Source organism: Salarias fasciatus, chromosome 16 (genome assembly GCF_902148845.1).
Source record: "Salarias fasciatus chromosome 16, fSalaFa1.1, whole genome shotgun sequence".
NCBI classification, from domain to species: Eukaryota; Metazoa; Chordata; class Actinopteri; order Blenniiformes; family Blenniidae; genus Salarias; species Salarias fasciatus.
Window position 1 is genome coordinate 14,603,814 of NC_043760.1, and position 17,504 is coordinate 14,621,317.

The 17,504-nt window shown below is 44.4% G+C and overlaps 1 protein-coding gene across 2 annotated transcripts in view; it reads left to right on the forward strand.

Annotated features, from left to right (window-relative positions):
• hdac4 (histone deacetylase 4) overlaps positions 1-17,504 on the forward strand; it is a 130,379-nt gene that overhangs the window by 52,870 nt on the left and 60,005 nt on the right. Inside the window, exon 1 of one of the 2 annotated variants that reach the window (XM_030111417.1) lies at positions 10,920-11,269. The exons of the other annotated variant lie outside the window; for it this stretch is intronic. Coding sequence (XP_029967277.1) covers positions 11,266-11,269 — 4 coding nt within the window. The 5' untranslated portion in view covers positions 10,920-11,265. Of the gene's footprint in view, positions 1-10,919; positions 11,270-17,504 lie in introns of those variants that run through there. 2 annotated transcript variants of the gene reach the window in all.

Sequence of the window (17,504 nt, forward strand, 5' to 3'; positions counted from 1 at the left end):
CAGACCCCCCCGCTGCCGCCCTCCCCCCTCCCCCTCCTCCCCTCCTCCCCTCCTTTCCTGCTCCCTGCAACATGGAGTTTTGTCTCCATGTGCACGACTGAATGTTTGACCCTAATCCTCACACTGTTAATGTGTGTTTGCTCCAATATTCACGTCAGATCACGTTTGTTTGGGGTTTTTTTTAAATCAACAGTCCTGCTGCTGTGATTTGACATGGTCTTTGTAAAGTTTTATTTCAATGAATGCTGCAGTTTTCCCAGAAGAGTCAGTTATGGATGATGCACAAAAATCTCTACATCTTCAGTTTTTTTCTATCATCACAGCAAAAACCGATTCCCAGTATATTTGGCAGATATGTATTGGAGCTTTAATTCGGTCAATCATAGGTAGGCTTCCTTTATTTCCATACCTTTTTTGGCAAGTCTTTGCTCGCCGTTAACTGGTTAAACGGCGCTCTTGCAAGCTTTGAAAGACATTTGAGCGAGAGCTGACGTCAGGATTCATGTCAGGACGTGGGAGCTTGGCTCTGATCCTGAGATGATGAGGCCTGATTTAACTCACCTGACCTGTATGGGTGTACCACTGGTATTTATATCAAAGAGTCGTTTGGCAGACAAATAGTGTTTATTTGTACTATTGCATATTATAATGACACAAGATTTGAGTCTTAGTTGTTACCTTACAGACCTGTTTAGATACTGAGAGAAACTTTAAGGTCATCTCTGCCCTCCTAAATAGGAATGTGCCGGCCTTCCTCCTCCCATTTTGTTGTTGTTTCATGTAGCAAGGTTTACTGTCTGGCTCTTTTCGTACCTGCGGTTTATTGGTCTTTGTTTACACATGTGTTTCTCCACCTGGTACATAGTCTTTGAGCAATTCATTTACTTAAAAGCTTAAATCTTATTTTTATTTTTTGATGTCAAAAGTTATTATCGATTGCCTCCAAAGATACATACAGCCCAACCTTCTCAAACAACGAATTTTAAAGAATACAAGCAACCTTAGAATACAACTATATTTCGCATTTCTCCATTTGAGAGACTCACAGTTGGTCTAAATCAACTCTCTTTATGCCTATGCAATCTCAGCATAGTCAGTTTTTAGCTTCTACAGCCTAGGCAACGATATAAAAATCCTCCAATAATATGTCAACTTGACACAAGGATCAGGAAAACCATAGATAGCGCTGCTATTCTAAGAACGAACTGGATCTTTTTGTGTTAATGCCTCACTATTTAGACATTGATCAATCTGCACATGTGATATCGGACTGATCACATTCTTTTGGACTGTAGTCCTCAACCTTGCGGCGAGTGGTTCATCTGCACCTGCCGAATAGGCGCTTGTCCGAACAGAGGACCACTTGTTTCCCCACACATATGCCCACCAGGGAGACCACATGGTTGTCAGGCGCAAGTCCCAAACCCCCCAGATGGGTCCCTAGAGCCACCTACCAACTTCCCCCTGCACCCACCCTCACTCCCTGACCTGGCAGAGATTCTCCTGCCGAGTGCCAGTTTGGTGTAGGAAGGAGTTGGTTGGCAGCTGCTGCTTTCCTGCTAAGCCACCATTACACACACACACACACACAGACACACACACACACACACAGAGCCCAAGTCACCGCCCAAGGGAAGTTTCCAAATCGTTCTTTTGAACTTGTGATGAACTGCTGAAATTTAATCCCCCGTACTTTGCTTCTTGTCAAGTCTGTCTTCGTTTCTGTTGCGCAATGTAGCGGTTTCAGTGTTGTCGATGCGTTACACCGGGAAGTCCTTGAAGTGCGTGAGCATTTGGTCAAAATCATCACGCTGTAAGAAACTGAGAGGCGTCAGTCAATCCACCATTAAATGAGATGTGATCCTGAGTGAAGGGTTAACGTTTAGAGAAGATACAAGACTGTCTGCGAGTGGCTAATTGCCTGTATAGACATCGCCTGAGGTTGAAGCCTTGATGTCAACCCCATTAAAGACAGACATACACACACTCTCCCTAGTTAGGTCTCGTGTACTGCGAGCGCTGAGAGCCAGACTTGTTTTTGTCTTCCGGCAGAACAGGCAATGCCTTAACCTACTTTGGCTGCGTCGGTGCCATTATCCTGACAGCCGCACAAGGTTGTGAAAGCAACTTTGCGCCGATCTCATGGATGGGGGAAGGTTTTTTTTTTACTGTGTTAGCATGTTATAAATATTGCATACGGCCTGGTGTAGTTGGCCCTTCTGTCTGGCTGGGTGGCTCAGCTTTCCAAGAGTTACCAGACGTCTGGAGTCTGAAGTAGAGTATGTGCACGAATACAATTTATTTATTTTTAACTTGAAATGTTAAATAAGCAGAAGATCAGGGGAAAGGTGAGACGAGGGGTGTCAGAGTGAGGAAAGTTGGTCAAGCATTTATTGTGAATATTTGTCTGAGTTCAAGAGTTCGAAAGAAAGAAAATGCAACGGTTTTTGACACCAAGTGAAGCCTAAATATTGTAATAAAAACACATTTCGAAAAACCTCCCAAATATCACTCAATTAAAGATGTGTAATGGAAACACGTTTTCAGCGTTAAGAAGACAGTGAACACAACGTATGATGTCACGTGGACAGCGTTGCCAGATTGGGTGGATTTCTGCCAAACCAGGCCTCTTCTGAACACGCTGGGCTGGAAACAAATAATGGTCGATTTAATTACAGTAAGCTGGATTCAAATGTTTGCCTGCTCACGTTTCCGTTTTACCACTGGATAACGTTTTTTTTGCTGCTGCAATGATCCAGTGGTTGAGGTGTGGCTGTTTGTAGGGAGCCTGTTTGTGTTGCCTTTTGTCTTTGTTTGTTTGGTGCAGTTGTGTGCTTATGGTGTGTTTCTTTATTATATAGATAATAGTTGAGTATTGAGTTGAGTGGGTTTTACGATGCGTTTGGACTGGAAACAGTCAGATCTGGCAACCCTGAACGTGACCAATCCGCTCAAGCTAATGACAGCGCGGTGCGTTAGGAGACGGAATTCTTTTCACACATAGCTAAAAAGAAAAATATAATCACCATCCATGGTTGCAAACAACAGCAGAATGCAGAGCTTTACAAGGAAAACGCAAAATGTTGTGGAGTCCCGCGGTTCAAGGTTGTATGAGACTTAATGCTTATACGTTAAACAGTATTCAATGGAAGCGCCTGCAAATCACAATTGCACTGAGGTGAAATTTGGAAAATATAACTTATTTTGTGAAGAAGTGTAATGGAAATGGAGCTCGTGATTAGCATACTCAAATCAAGCACTTGATGGGTAAAGGAAAAAATACACGTGTTCCTCTGTGTGTCTGCAAAGCTCAACTGGAAGTTTTGTGATATGTGGAAATGGGGTCAGGGGCCCTGGGTGACTTAACGTTGCACTGACAGATGTTCAGACTCATGTGGTCATAAAATTGTTCCATCTCAGTTTATATACATATATATGGATGTGTGTACGTTCACCTCTTGCTATTCTCTGCCCTTTCATTTCCTGTTAACCTCACTTGTTGTTAATGCAGAGGTGTGTTTTGTAAAGGCTTTTAAAAGTCCTACAAGGACCATATGGGCCTGGGAGAGTCCTCTTCAAGCCATCTATTATGAATGACCACTTCAAGGTTCAGACCTTTGTTGTTGTTTTTTTTTTTTTGCTTGCATGGGTTTTGCTCGCATCTGGTCAGAACACCATCACCACCGCAGGCTGGCCCACCTCGGTCCGGGAAGAGGAAGTTCATTACAGACGAGGCCGCAGCCTAATGGCTACGACCAGACTGTCAGAGAAAGACGGTTTCACCACAGACTCGTTTTAGAGACGGAAACGGGCCACGGTTCTCCATCAGCGATCAAAAGCAGCTCATCTTCTGAGGGGAGTGGACCTGTTAGGAGTTCAGAAGTTAGAAAAGCTTTGGACATGTGTAGAATTATGTTATTTTAATTTTATTTTATTTATTGTTGCTTTAATTCTCATTGCCATTTTCCCCACTGCCTCCATCCTGAGAAGCTTGACTGTAAACAGGTTGCTGTTATCTACACTTGATCCATAAAACAACAACAAAAAAAACGTGACCTGCGTGATTTTCAGAGCGCGCGGAGCTGTGCGGTGAGCTGACATCTTTCATAAGTTGAGTTTAGCATCGCTGACAGCTAATGGCTCTGTCTGCTGCGAGCTGGGTGCAGACGGGGAAGGCATTACCACTCAGATGGAAGGGAAAGGCGTAAAATATGAATGAACGACAGCTCCCCACAGCAGCCTCAAGCTAAAATCATCTCTCTTTTTTTTTTTTTTTGCCCTTTCTGGCTTTTATGAAGTCTTCTTTGGAATGGTCAGAATTAGATTTTTGTGTACATTAGTAGAGCCAGATCCAATTGAAAGCCTCAAGCGGACTTCAGCTGAGGACTGTTTCTGTATGCCTGTTCACGTGTACAGACGGAGGGTTATTGCAGAACAGCTGTATGTTCTTTAATGTAATGCACCGTATAAAATTAAGCACTGCTCATGAACATTTTGAGTTTTTCAATGTGGAGGACCTATAGTCAAAAATACTTCTAAAAACATTGATGGTCGTGTTACCACTAAACAAGACTGTTGACTTTCTTAGATATTTTTGTTTCTCTTCTTCTTCTCTTCTTCCCTTAAGTCGCTCAGACTCAGAGAGTCGCTTCTCTGACCCCTCACAGAAAATTAAGGAAACATTTGCTGAGTCAAACCACGGGTGTAAAAGTAGGAGCTCTCATCGTCAAAACCACAAACGCAACACTCCTCTCACACCTCGTATATAAACATTCGCCTTCAAACTGTCCCAAGTCGAGTCAAATGGCTGCCGACCCTCAGGATGTTGAGGTTGAGCTGCTTCTCCGTGATTCTGCAGCACAAACTCTTTGTCTGTTTGAGGAAGACGAACACAGCTGTTCTGAGCTGTTTTTTTTTTTTTATTATTGTCAATACCTAGTACAATACACTGCAAAGCACAACTTTACAAAATATCATTTACTCCATGGTTGTTATAAATGGTACCCAAAGCAGAATCCCCCTCAAGTCTGTACTGGAGAAAACAGCAGATGTTTCAATATTTGCGATGGTGAAAGAAATGTTTATTTTTTACATGATATATTTTCTTCACATGTCTGCAGTGTTTTTTTTTTATGTTAATGCATTTTTATGTGAAGGACTTAATAAGTGGAGTATTTCATTCCTCTTCAGCTGATTTGAGATTAATTGATTTATGTATTAATAATGAGAGAGTCATCACTGAATTATATAAATCTTTTTTTTTCTTGAACAAAGAATTAAAAAAAGTGATTTTTTTTTTTTGGGGGGGGTGTTCGTTGTGTCAAACACAATATGAATAGCAGTTTTAAATTTAGTATTTGTATTTTCAGATTCCCCAAGATAGTCAATGGAACAGGGAGAGAGGGAGAAAGGGTTGAGGGGGAGGGGGAGGGGGGGGGGTTACAGAAAGAGAGCGAGTGAGTGTGTGTATTATAAATAACCCAAATCAATAATAAACGACACAGTATCTCACATATTTAGAGTCGGGTCTGGGGCTCTCAGGGGAGATGGATGAAAAAAGCGCCCCCACCCTCATCCCCCTGTCACGGTGCAGAAAGAGTGGGAGTGGGGGGGTGGGGGTGGGGGGGGGCATGAGTGCAAGAAGCTTCAAAAATAAGATCTGCTGTCTATTCTCCCTGCTGAGCATGAACAGGCTCGTGGTTATGGTTTGCATGCACGCCTCGTGTGTGTGTGTGTGTGTGTGTGTGTGTGTGTGTGTGTGTGTGTGTGTACATTACGAGTCGGACGCCATCCATTACTTATTCATCAGTCCTGTCTGCCTGGTTGCCACAGCGTGTACTTCAGCATGCCTTGCAATCATTATTCTGCATGCATTATTTAAGACACACGTGCACGCTGACGCTGATGCAGATAGCTACACAAGCTATTTATCTCAGATACACTCACTTATCGCCTGCTCTGGCTCTCGGCTCAGGTTGTTGTGAATAACTCTCCTTCACATTCGCTCGCTCGCCTTCAGGGTTTCTGTCAGGGAGGCTGTATGGCCCGAAGGCCGAGTGTCTTTCATGGCAGGACGGTTTATTCACCCAAAAAGGAGGTTTTGGTCTTAAGATATTCTTTTTTGCAATCGTCGACTGTGTTTCAAGAACGTCCACCCCGTTACTAAAGCTGATGAAGCTCCATCATCTCCATTGGTTTGCAGAGTAACTGTTTAAAAACTCACTGTGTTTAATAAAGCCTATTTCATAATTTAAGCAGGAATCTATTCAATGCATCAAACCCAATTATTCCAATTAATTTATACGTTCCTATTGAGCCCCGGTGTGCCAGCAGGGGTCAGGTCTTACAGGGTGAATGACTTAGAAGATTCTCTGTTGTTCTTCCTGCTAGATTTTCTTGAATCAAATGCAAACTGTACAAAAACCTAAATCTGCTTTTGTATGTTTGTCTCTTTATGTCAAATCGAAGCATTTTGACGAATCTTTGCATTTCAGTTAGAGTTCAAAAAAGTTTTTCTTAAGCCAGAACATCATCAAAAGACTGTTTTCCATCAAGTCATTGTGACAAAAAACACAACTTGAGAAAAAGTTTGCAGATCCTGTCATCTTCAGTACGTTTTTCAATTTTTTTTTTGTATTATCTTTGATTTTTGATGATCTGATGATCTCATTGTGCTTGGAAACGCTCCAGCTTTTTGCTTCTTTAGTTCTCATCAGGTACAGCAGCACACTGGCGTTCTTGTTTTCAGCACATTCTATAGTCCAACGCATTCTTCAAAAGCTGCCCACATGCTCCCGACCGTTGAATTCAGTTTCACAAGCTGCAGGTTGAGTGTGCTCCTTCCCCACTAGTCCGTGTCCATACATTGATTTTCAGCGTGGAGCCCGCCCAGTGTTCTTCTGCTCAGTTCCACAGTCTGGTCACTGCCCTCCCCTGACGCTGATACTCCTTGTTCTAAAAATGAAAACTTGTTAGTCTTTGCTAGACACAAACTTGTGTGTGTGTGTGTGTGTGTGTGTGTGTGTGTGTGTGTGTGACCTGCTGTTGCGGTTTGGGATCAGTAGCATGAGTTGTTATCAGCTTCACGGCTGCGTGAAGCCGAGCTAAGCCTTTGACGTCAACGCCGTCCGCCGGGCCGATAACGCGGGGCTTTGTCGCAGCCAGGTGTGTCGCTGTGTTGTCTGATCAAACAAAACCCCGGGCTTCCTGGATTCTACGCTGGACTTTCAAAAATAGCTTCTGCAAACAAACGCGCTGAATCAGGCCACCACACGTGCGCCCACACCTGTGTGCTCGAACTCACACACAGGCACAGAAATTAGATAATCATACCATGTGTGCGAAAAACACACTCCTGCAGCGATTAGTGTTGGGTTCACACAGGCTGCTTTTCAGCACCGTGGAATCAGTTTGCCTTAATCAAAACTGACACTACAGTCTCAACTGTAAAGCAGTTTGTTAAACAGTTTTAGTAATTTATTTTTTGGCCTCATGACTCTCTGGACTGCGGGTGTCAAACATAAGGCCCATGGGCCAAAACTGGCTCACACGAGGCTCCAGTCCAGTCTGCCAAACCACCAAGCAAATTGTAAAAATGTCAGATAAATCTGATTTTTGTAGAAAAAAACAAAAAAAACAAAAACTTTTTTTAAGAGCAGAAAACAACACTGAGAACTGAACTGAGATATCAGTGTGAGTTTGTCAAAACATGCATAATGCAACAGCTATAGGAGATGTTTTTAGACATTTTATTTTATTTAGCACCAGAAGGTATCCTTGAAATTGACTTTGTGTTGAGATTGTAGTAACTTTTGGTGGTAATTGTTTGGTTTTGTGGAAATAAAGATATTTTGATCATGTATGCTCACAACTTAACAAAGAAAACCTTCAAAAAAAAAAATCTGTATATCGAATCAGAGAGTGAGGACATGGAGGAAGGAAGAACCACGGTCAACTCCTGGAAAAATAATTTTGTCTTTGCTGTTTTTGTCTAGTGAAGGTAGCAAAGTTGCACTTGTGTATCAAATGTCATCTAATCTTTGGCCTGAACATTTTCTGCTTGTAGTCAACAAATTGAGGTCTTGAATTTTCATAATTCTTTTTTGCAATGTCAGACACAGATTTGATCACGTTTGTGTCACAGTTGCCAATTGTACTGATTGTTTGTTGCACACCTCCCACTTGGTTGAGTCAATATCTGTTACCTCTGAGGCCGTTGGTGCAACGTCGACACCCTGCAAAGCTGCATATGCATCACAATGGCAGGGGAGGTGCAAAAAAAGATGCTGGATTCAGAAGTTGGAACAAAATTCATGAGGCATTCATTTTGCGCTGTTTAAAAAAATAAAAGGGAGAAAATTACAGCTATAAGTAAATTGAAAATATATTCAACACATCGAGACAAAAATGAATCTGATTCATAAGATCGAGGGACATGTTTTTAATTCAAGAGGTCTTCGATAGAGACCCTGGTTGTCTACAAGGGCGTCCCCCAAACCGAAGGTGTTCGATCATTATATCCTTTTAGGTCCTTTGAACGTTGAGAAGCTCGGTCCGTTGTCTTGTCTGAGTTACCATCCATTGAATCTGTCAGATTGCTTGTGTTTGTGAGTGAGAGCTGATAATGTAAGTCACTTTTCTGGTGGTGTTGCTGTGAAAACGAAGGAGTGGTTTTCATAAGTTCTTCTTGCTGCTCTATTTCATTCAGAAGTCTGGAAACTTTTGAATTGTATTGAATTGTTCTGTTTTTCTTTTTTTAATGGAATAAAACCTGACCTAAGCTAAAACAGAGAGATTGAAACAGTCATGTAATATGAGTCATCTGACTCACTTGCTCAAATATAGTTGTGATCATCAGCATAGAAATTAAAACACACTGGAACTGAAAGGTTAGTCACAAAGAATTTGTTTAAATCTGAAGAGATTGTAAGTGTGAGGGAAATTCAGTTGTTCAGTGATCAGCACATTTATCTCACAGCAAGAAAACCCTGGCACAGTTATGTGGTGAGAGAGAACCGACTGCAGCTTATGAATTAATGAAGTTTATGAGCTTCTGTGACACACCACACAGAAAAAGCTTTGAGAAATTAATATTACAAACTAAAACGGTACTATAAGTTTACTAGATGACGACATCACTGACAAGTCTATAGCTGTTTTACACTGGAAACCTTTATCTACTCGTTCTGATATAAGCATGTAGAGCAGCCGAGTGGTTGGCATTTTGTGGAGTTTGCATTTTCTCCCTGTGTGTTTGGACTATTGGACTAGAAGATGAATGAATGAGAGAAAGTTTAAAACGGAAAGTTTATTTAATGAAAATTCAAACAATTGTTTTCCTCAGAACATTTCCATGACGGGAGATCCTTCACAATCCGTCAGCATCGCTCTGCGCGCCGCTCTTTGAGTGTTTGAGTTTTTTCCGCCAGCACCAACACGTTCACTTCACAACTGGCCTCCTGTCATTCCTCCGCTCTTTGAGCTTGTTGCACTTGATGGGGGAATATAAAGCGGCCACTTCTGCCAGTGGGGACTGGCCCGACTGCTGTCATTTTTATTCAATTACACAATCGCTAAGTTGGACACTGGCAAGCGTTGGCTCTGCGGTCAGTCTCTTCCTGCAGCCTGAATATCAAACCGTCTATTAATATGACGGCAAGTCATCCGTCAGGTGCCCCCCCCCCCCACCCTCCCCACCCCCAGTAGAGCTGTGTTCATTAGCTGACTAATTCCATTCAATAGCCGAGCCCTGCAGCCGCCTTAATTGCTCCTCATTATCAGTCAATCTAAAAGTCATCACTGATTTGCATCTCACTTTTCATGTCCTCATGCGAGTGTGTGCTATGATTCATCTTCTCACTGTGTCTGTATGGGTCGCACTTTCCCGGTTAGAACCACTCAGCCGTTGGCCTCCGTGCGCTTCTAGGTGCACCGTGGCCCTAATAAATAGTCCTTTTGCACATGTGTGAGTAGATACACAATAACAGCTGTGGCGTCCTGCAGAGTGTCGTGACTCCCAGTCCATATTCTCCTGGGACTCAGTAGTTTGAGAGTTGACAGTCACCGTGAGAGCAATCCAACTGAAGATATTGCTGCTAAAGCTGTGTGTCTGACCGTGGATAGGTAGCATTTAAAGAGATCATCTGATCAAATGTCTGCGAGGACGTGAGTCTTGCTTCATTTCCATGTTTGGAAACACTTTGTGTTCACCTGGTTTCACCATGTTTAACCAGATGTGAAATGCATTGGACTGCAGACTGAAGCGGACTTCCCAACTCAGACCTGTGGCATACACCGGCCATTGGGTCTGCATCGGCTGTGATTGGCTCAGAGAGGCTGCACGGCAGTTTTAGCGGGGCCCAGAGTTTAGTTTGGCTTTTAAACTCAGAAACTCCAGAAGAAGACAAGCAAGAAACAACCAGGATGCAAAGAGATGTGAACAAAATAGGGCAGGTAGCACCAGATCCATTGTGCTTTCCCTCGGAAGTAATGCCTGCTGTGTGAAAGTTTGTTTTATGGGGAACCAGACGAATGCCTGCGACATTTCGTAGCTGCAAAGAAACGCAGCATCTATTGTCAAGTCAGCTTCACAGCTGTCTGTGCTGCTGCCTTGCTGGTGTGTAGGAGGATTGTATGTAGCGAGGAGCCAGAGAAGTGTGTGTGCAACAAGTGGAGCACATTAAAAAAAAAACAAAAAGGGTTATTTACAACTCAGGGAAAGGATGCACAGGTTAGGATTTGGTCACAACAGCCTACCTTGCTGTTAGTAGGTGAGTCAGGAGGCAGAGGGAGCAACGCTCATAACACGCTCAACATGCCTGAGACTGCCCTCTGATGTCAGGGAGAGAGAGGGAGGGAGAGGGAGAGGGAGAGAGAGAGGGAGTGGGAGGGGACCGGAGGAACAGAGGGAGAGGGAGAGAGAGAGAGAGAGTGGCAGCTGGAGGGCAGAGCAAAACACGTCAGTGAGGGAAGCAGAGCGAGGCGACAGAGTGAGAGACGGGAGTGTGGGAAAGACGGCGAGGGAGAGAGAGAGAGTGAGAGAGAGAGAGATCGGCTCTCGCTACCGAAGCCAGCGTCGGTCTGCTCCGTCTTCACGCTGCGGTGGACTTTTTACAGCTCTGCTCAGAGTCTCACTTTTGGCTGCGAATACACTTTCTTTCACTTGCGCTCAGCTATTGTACCTCACACACACACACACACACACGCACACACTGACACACACACACAGCCACAGGCGTGCAGCGACCGGACAGCACGGCGTAACTGATGGGTAAGTGCTGCTGCTGCTGCGAGCTGTTTACTGTATCGCAGTGTGGTGATGTTATTCAGCTGTGCTGAGTTGGTTTGGAGATCCTGAAGCTCGCATGGAGTTTTATCCAGCGCTTCTATGTTTACTGGATGTTCTGGATGTGTGTGTGATCACCAGGCATGCATTTGTTTGTACACATACATGTTTCTGTGTGCGTAGCCTACAGTGTGTTCACATAAGAGGTGTGTGTGCGCAAGCATTGATATATGTGGGTGTGTATGTGTGTGTGTGTGTGTGTGTGTGTGTGTGTGTGTGTGTTTGTGTGCATGTTCTTTGGCTGCGTGGGTGTGCTGCTTTGAGTAGTGACAGTGTTTATTGAATGGTACTGATGTATGGAGGCTCGCTCAGCACCACTCAGCGGCGCCGTTAACTGAATGGAGCAGATGGCGGTGGCTGCGCCTGTCTTTCCGCACAGCCTTTTGTGCACAAGTGTGCGTTTGCAAAGAATATTTATGAAAGTTTGTGTCTGAGCGCAGCACGAGCAAGGCTTGCGATGTGAAAGCGTATAGAAGACGAGGTGTTTGCTTTCGTTTGTTTTTCCTGATGAAAGCACACAGAGAGACGGTGAATTATCTGCCCTCTGGGGTGTTTTTTTTTTTTGCAGTTTAGTTTGCATATTGTGCATGCTGTGTCACCATGTGGCTCTGCTTTATGCGTAATGCCGGATTCCAGTTTGTTCCAGCCTCACAGTCACAATTTTGCCGTGCTTTCTTCAAAGTAGCAGTGAAGTGTCTCTGTGCACCCAAAACGAGAGCTCCATGGACATGAATCATTTTCCAAAGCACTTCATTAGCTGCTCTTTTGATTGCTTAATCCAGTCGGAGTCGGTCCGTGGGAACACTGCCTCGCTGTCGTCAGAGCGATGAGGAAAAACAAAGGTAGCGGCGCACGCTACTACTAACTACTGCGCTCCGGGGACGGGCAATAAGATGTGCATCAGCACACCAGTGAACCAGCACACACCCATTCAGTTTTCAAGTGTTGTGCTGAGTGCCCATGCAGGCCGTTTGTTGGACCACTTGCTCGCCCTCATTGGTTGACACTCCACCTTAAGCCCCGCCCAGTCTTCCCCGCTCTGTCCAACCGCTGGCCACGGCCCCACCGGTCGCCATGGCGTTTGCCTCCCTCCTCCTCGAGCACCTGTGTCAGCGGGGCTCCCCAACCGGGGTGACACCATGTCAGCCATCGCCGTTCATTCCTAATCTGCACGGCCATCCAGCCAACGCCAGGCGCGTTTTCAATCTCGGTGCATGTTAACGCTTGCCGGTTGGGTTTAAACTGCGAGCGAGGGCTCGGTTTCCTGTAAACTGTGAGTAAACATGCATGGGCTGGGGGTGGAGGGTGGAGGGTGGAGGTGGGGAGGTTCCCTTTCCTAGCGCGGGTGCCCGGTGGGGGTGAGGGAACTCCCTCGGGAATCCCAGCCTATAAATAACTCCTGTCTGTCTGATCCATAATCTGAGCCCGATCAGGGGAGAGAGACAGAGGGAGCTGGAGGGGGGGGGGGGGGTAGAGCGAAAGAGTGAGAGACACACAGACTGATGGGTGGATGGGAGAGGAGTGGAGAAGATGATGCAGAGCCGAACAATTACACCAGATTTGTTTGTGCCTGTCGAATGCAAGTCTGACAGCTTTATGGGATTTTCACAAAGTAAACAGAATTTCCTGTTTGTAGCTCAGCTGTTTATCTCACTTCCGGCCTTTCTAGCTTTAATGTTCATGTCGCCGCTGAAGACCCATCAGGCTTAAACTTGTTGTGAATCTCCTGTTTACATTCATAAACTGCTTTGGTGAGTCGCAGGAAAAGCAGCAGCCAATCATGTAATCTCTAACGTCAGATTTAGTAGCAGTGATGCAAGACTTGCATGTATATCTAGTAGTGTCTTATTTTAGATGCAGGTATCAGCGTTTATTGTGAACCACTCTGCGGTGTTTGCTTTATCACGTCCTGATGCTGTCAGGGTGAGTCAGCTTGTGTATCCAGCTCTCTTCCCATTGGCTGAGCACCGCAGCCTCACGGCCACAGGGTGCCGTCCTTGTGAGATTGATTAATTACCCCCCCTGCTTCCCCCATCATTGGGTGTTTGTGTGTTTGTCAAGGCTCTGTTTACTATAAACATGGTTTCAGAGGAGTTTTTGCATTGAGAGTGCAGTAATCCTTCACAGTCGTGTCGGCCTGACTGTGACCTGTCAGCGACACAAATATCCGTGCTGCGTTCTGTCTAAACTTTCGGCGGCTTTTTAAGGCGGCCTTGATGCGATCCAGAGCAGACAGTGGAAAAACGGAGGCAAATCCCTGTGAGGTTAGGAAAAAGTGCCTCATGGAAACGCCATCAAAGAGCGATTTTTGATGAATCTCGGTGGGGGGAAGAGAGGGTTGCCTCTTTAATGGATAACCACTTTAAAATTTCTGGTGGTTTGAATTTACCTTTCACATTTTATAGCTTCAAACTGTGTGTAATTAGCGTGCCTTGAAAGCCGAACTGTAAATACTGTCTCGCCTCAAACAAGGTTAGTAACGGTGTCTGATGCAAGCGCACATGTGCAGCAAACCACATGGGTTTGTTTTGGAGTCGGAGGCTTTGCTCTGAAGGTTTTTTCCCACTTCTCAGTGGACTGCATTTCTATAATCTTACTATGACTTTTTATTTACTGGTTTTTATTCAAATGAGGTTCAAGCGAACTTCCAGAAAGTATATAAACAATTAATTATATGTAAGTTGTTACACTGGGGGTGAAGTGTGTTCACAAGATCTTTATTATTAATTGTATGAGACACATTACAGTACTGTGGTGTAAGGTTTTAGTACTGGGGACTGGGCTTGATAACGCGGTTTCAAGGTCTTGCCCTCGTCACAGTTTTTGAAGCCTTCAGGTTTTGATCTTGTCCTAGTCTTGGGATGTTCTGGTCTTGGTTTTGGTGCCATCTTGGCCCCTTATAACTTTGGTCTTGTCCTTGTTTTGGGATGTTCTGGTCTTGGTCTTCTACACTGAGTCTAAGATTAGTTGGCCATGACCACAACACTACTGTGACTGCTACTGAAACGCTCCGGAGCTTTTATTGAACATAAACCGAGCCGTTTCCATTTTAACGCAACATGTTGTTGATCTTTAAGCAGCAGGTCTGCAGCCATCTGCAGACATTCAGTGAGCAGTTTGTTGCTACATTCAAGTCTCGGACAGAACTTTAGGTGAAAGAACGAAAGAGTCAAACTCTATCTCACATTTCTTCTTGATGGAATAAAGTCAGAGGTTGCAGCAAAAGGAATGATGCAACAGTCGGCAGTAATGAAGTGTGTCCATCACAGAAGAAAGATGCCAAACAATAACAAAGGGAATAAATATTTCACTCTTTCACAGTGTCAGCCGTGCTCTATCAGTGTTTTCAATGTCAGAGCTGTAACTCTTCACTCGCTTAAAGTACTGTGATGACCGAGTCCGGATCACGCTCCTCTGCATTTGGTCAGATGTTGTTCAGCCAGAAAACTTGACCCACAAAAGCAAAGACGTTCACTCTGGACACTGAAAACATCTGGATCCGACACATCTGTGTGTGTTTCAGGTAAAAGCTGTCATGTTGATGCATAAATAAATCAGGGTTCCTCAGTGCTTGGATGCGTGACTTTGTGGAGCTAATATCAGAGTTGGTACCCAGCAGCAGCTCTCCGTGCGCAGTCTTAATGTGCCAGCCAGTGTAGTTATCCTCCAAGCAGCTTGTTGGAGACAGTGATTACATTCCCTCCTGCCTTCTCTCTCTGTCTCGCTCTCGCTCGGTGCTGCCTGCACTTGTCACCCTTTAGTTCGAGGATAAGTGGCTGCAATCTTTTTTTTTCTTCCTTCTTTTAGCCTTAATCAAAGGTCTTTAAGTGATCACCTCATTTTCATTTTGTAGTGCACATATGTTAAGATAGATAGATTGAAAGTCCTACAGTATTTGCTTGGCCTTTCTTGCTATTCACTTTCTGTGCAGATCTGTTTTTATTTTTTGTTTGTCCCCTTTCTTGTTACTGTGGTGGCTTGAAGTTCCTCCTCTTTAGCAAAAGACACTAAAGTCTTTTTTTGTTGTTGTTGAACTTGTGCTTATTTATTTCATTAAATCTGACATTGTGTCACCTTTTTTGGAAAAAACAGCATTTTTCAGTTTCTGTGACTTTCTAGACTTTTTTGTAGTTTTAAAGCCACTTCATTATTTTGCATAACTTCTGTGTTACAATCATTCATACGTATTTATTTCATGAATAACTTACTTGAAAAACTTAAGTGAAATTTCTTGATGCGATGTCGAAGTACAGTCTTCCTGTATGTAATCATAGAGGCAGAATGTGTGGTTTCTGTGGTTGCGAGTCTATGAAAACAAACCGCCTTTGTGGAGCCCTTGTGGGATGCCTGTTGAGATGGGCACTTGTGAATGTGTATGTGGACAGTGCGTAGCCGATGGCTGGTGCCAAGGCCCCATTTAGAGCAAATGGGGATGGCATTTGTGTCGCTAACTCCATATGGGAAAAAACCTACAGCAGAGATGGCGTTTCTGTGAGACAAAAATAGCCGGGGCCCAAGATCGCTCACGCTTCAAAGGGCCATAAGTGTGTGAGAGGGATAGACTTGGCAAACAAAAGGATTTGTTTGTTTGACCTCAGCGTTTACCGCTTATTAATTTGCTGCCTATTAAATATGTGCATAAACAGTCGACAGGCATGTTTGTGTATATGCATGCGTGCTAAAATCTTGCCGCAGTTCGCCGTGAATGGGTTTTGTTTGGCCTGCACGAGTGATTGGCACCGGCGGTTCGGACTGCAAATGACCATCGCTGGCTTTTTCTAATGAGGCCGTCTTCCCATTGGCCCATTATGTTGAGGTGAACGCATCCAGTTCAGGGGATTAGGAATCGTTCTACCAAATATGTAAACACAGCTCCCGCCCCCCCCCCCCACCTTCATTCCAGGTGTTGTTAAATACGTTTGACTTTATATTTATAGGAACACGGAGTTGCGCGGTTGAAGGAAACAGACCAACTTACATACCTGCTGCTTACATCCAGCTCCTGAACAAGTCTTCACAAGTGCAGTGATGCCATTAAACGTGCACCGGTGAAGCACCAGTTTGTCTGGCCTGGCCACACCCTTTCTTTTCTGCCCCCCTTCCACCCCCTCCACCCCACACACACACACACACACACACACACACACACACACACACACGCCGTCTGTCCCTTTGGGTGGTGTCGAGTTTCCCTCCTGCACTGAAAAACCTGCCCAGTTACCAAGGATGTCATTGGCTATCGCAGCAAGTCGCTGCAACTCCATCACCACCCCATTGGTCACCGGGGGGGTTGCTGGGACATCTGTGATTGGCTGGGGGTGCTGTGCACCAGTTTGAGGGTATTGATCACCGGCAGAGGGCTTGGCACGATCCAAGGTGGTTCTCCACAGAGCTGATATCGATCAAGGGCTGAATGACACACAGGAGAGTTTTGATCCTGAAGTGGAGGATTTATGTGCTTGAATCACACTAAATATGTTCTCCCCTGACTTCCACAGCAGATTTTCCTCACTGCCATGATCTTCATAACAGTGCTCGGTTAAAGCAATAACGCTAAACAACACCGCCAGTTCTGGATTGATTTTAGAAAATCAAAGCCTGCAATTATGCACAATGAATGAAAAAGCACGCCGACGGTGTTTGATCAAGGCACGCCGCATTCCAGTTACATTACCAGGCTTTAAAGTTGGCACGTAGCTTTGTTTGTATTCCTATTTCCCCTGTGTTGTGTAGGGTTGTACTCTTGTTTGTGTGTAAGCTGCTATGTTGTTTGCTTGTCGCAGAGAAATAATCTGATTGCACCAGTTCTCCAGTTTGTTGCATGTCAACATTTGTCTTTTTTTATATTTATTTATTTATTTATTGCTCTTACCGTCCATGTCTGAGCGTCACGGCAGTCCAGTGCCCTGGATTATACATTTAAAGCAGATTAAAATGCCACAGATTGAACGAAGTACTGTAACACAAGCAGACGGTTATACCCTTGTGCAAGGCACAGATTAGTTCTGATGTCAACTTTTTTTTTTTCAGTTTTTATTTGACAGACCTTTAATAGATTTCAGCGCAAATCCCATTTTCAGCCACTCCCACTAACATGACAGATGTGTGTCAGGCACATAAAGTGCTCTGATTATAAACTGAAGTAGAAGTGTAACACAAG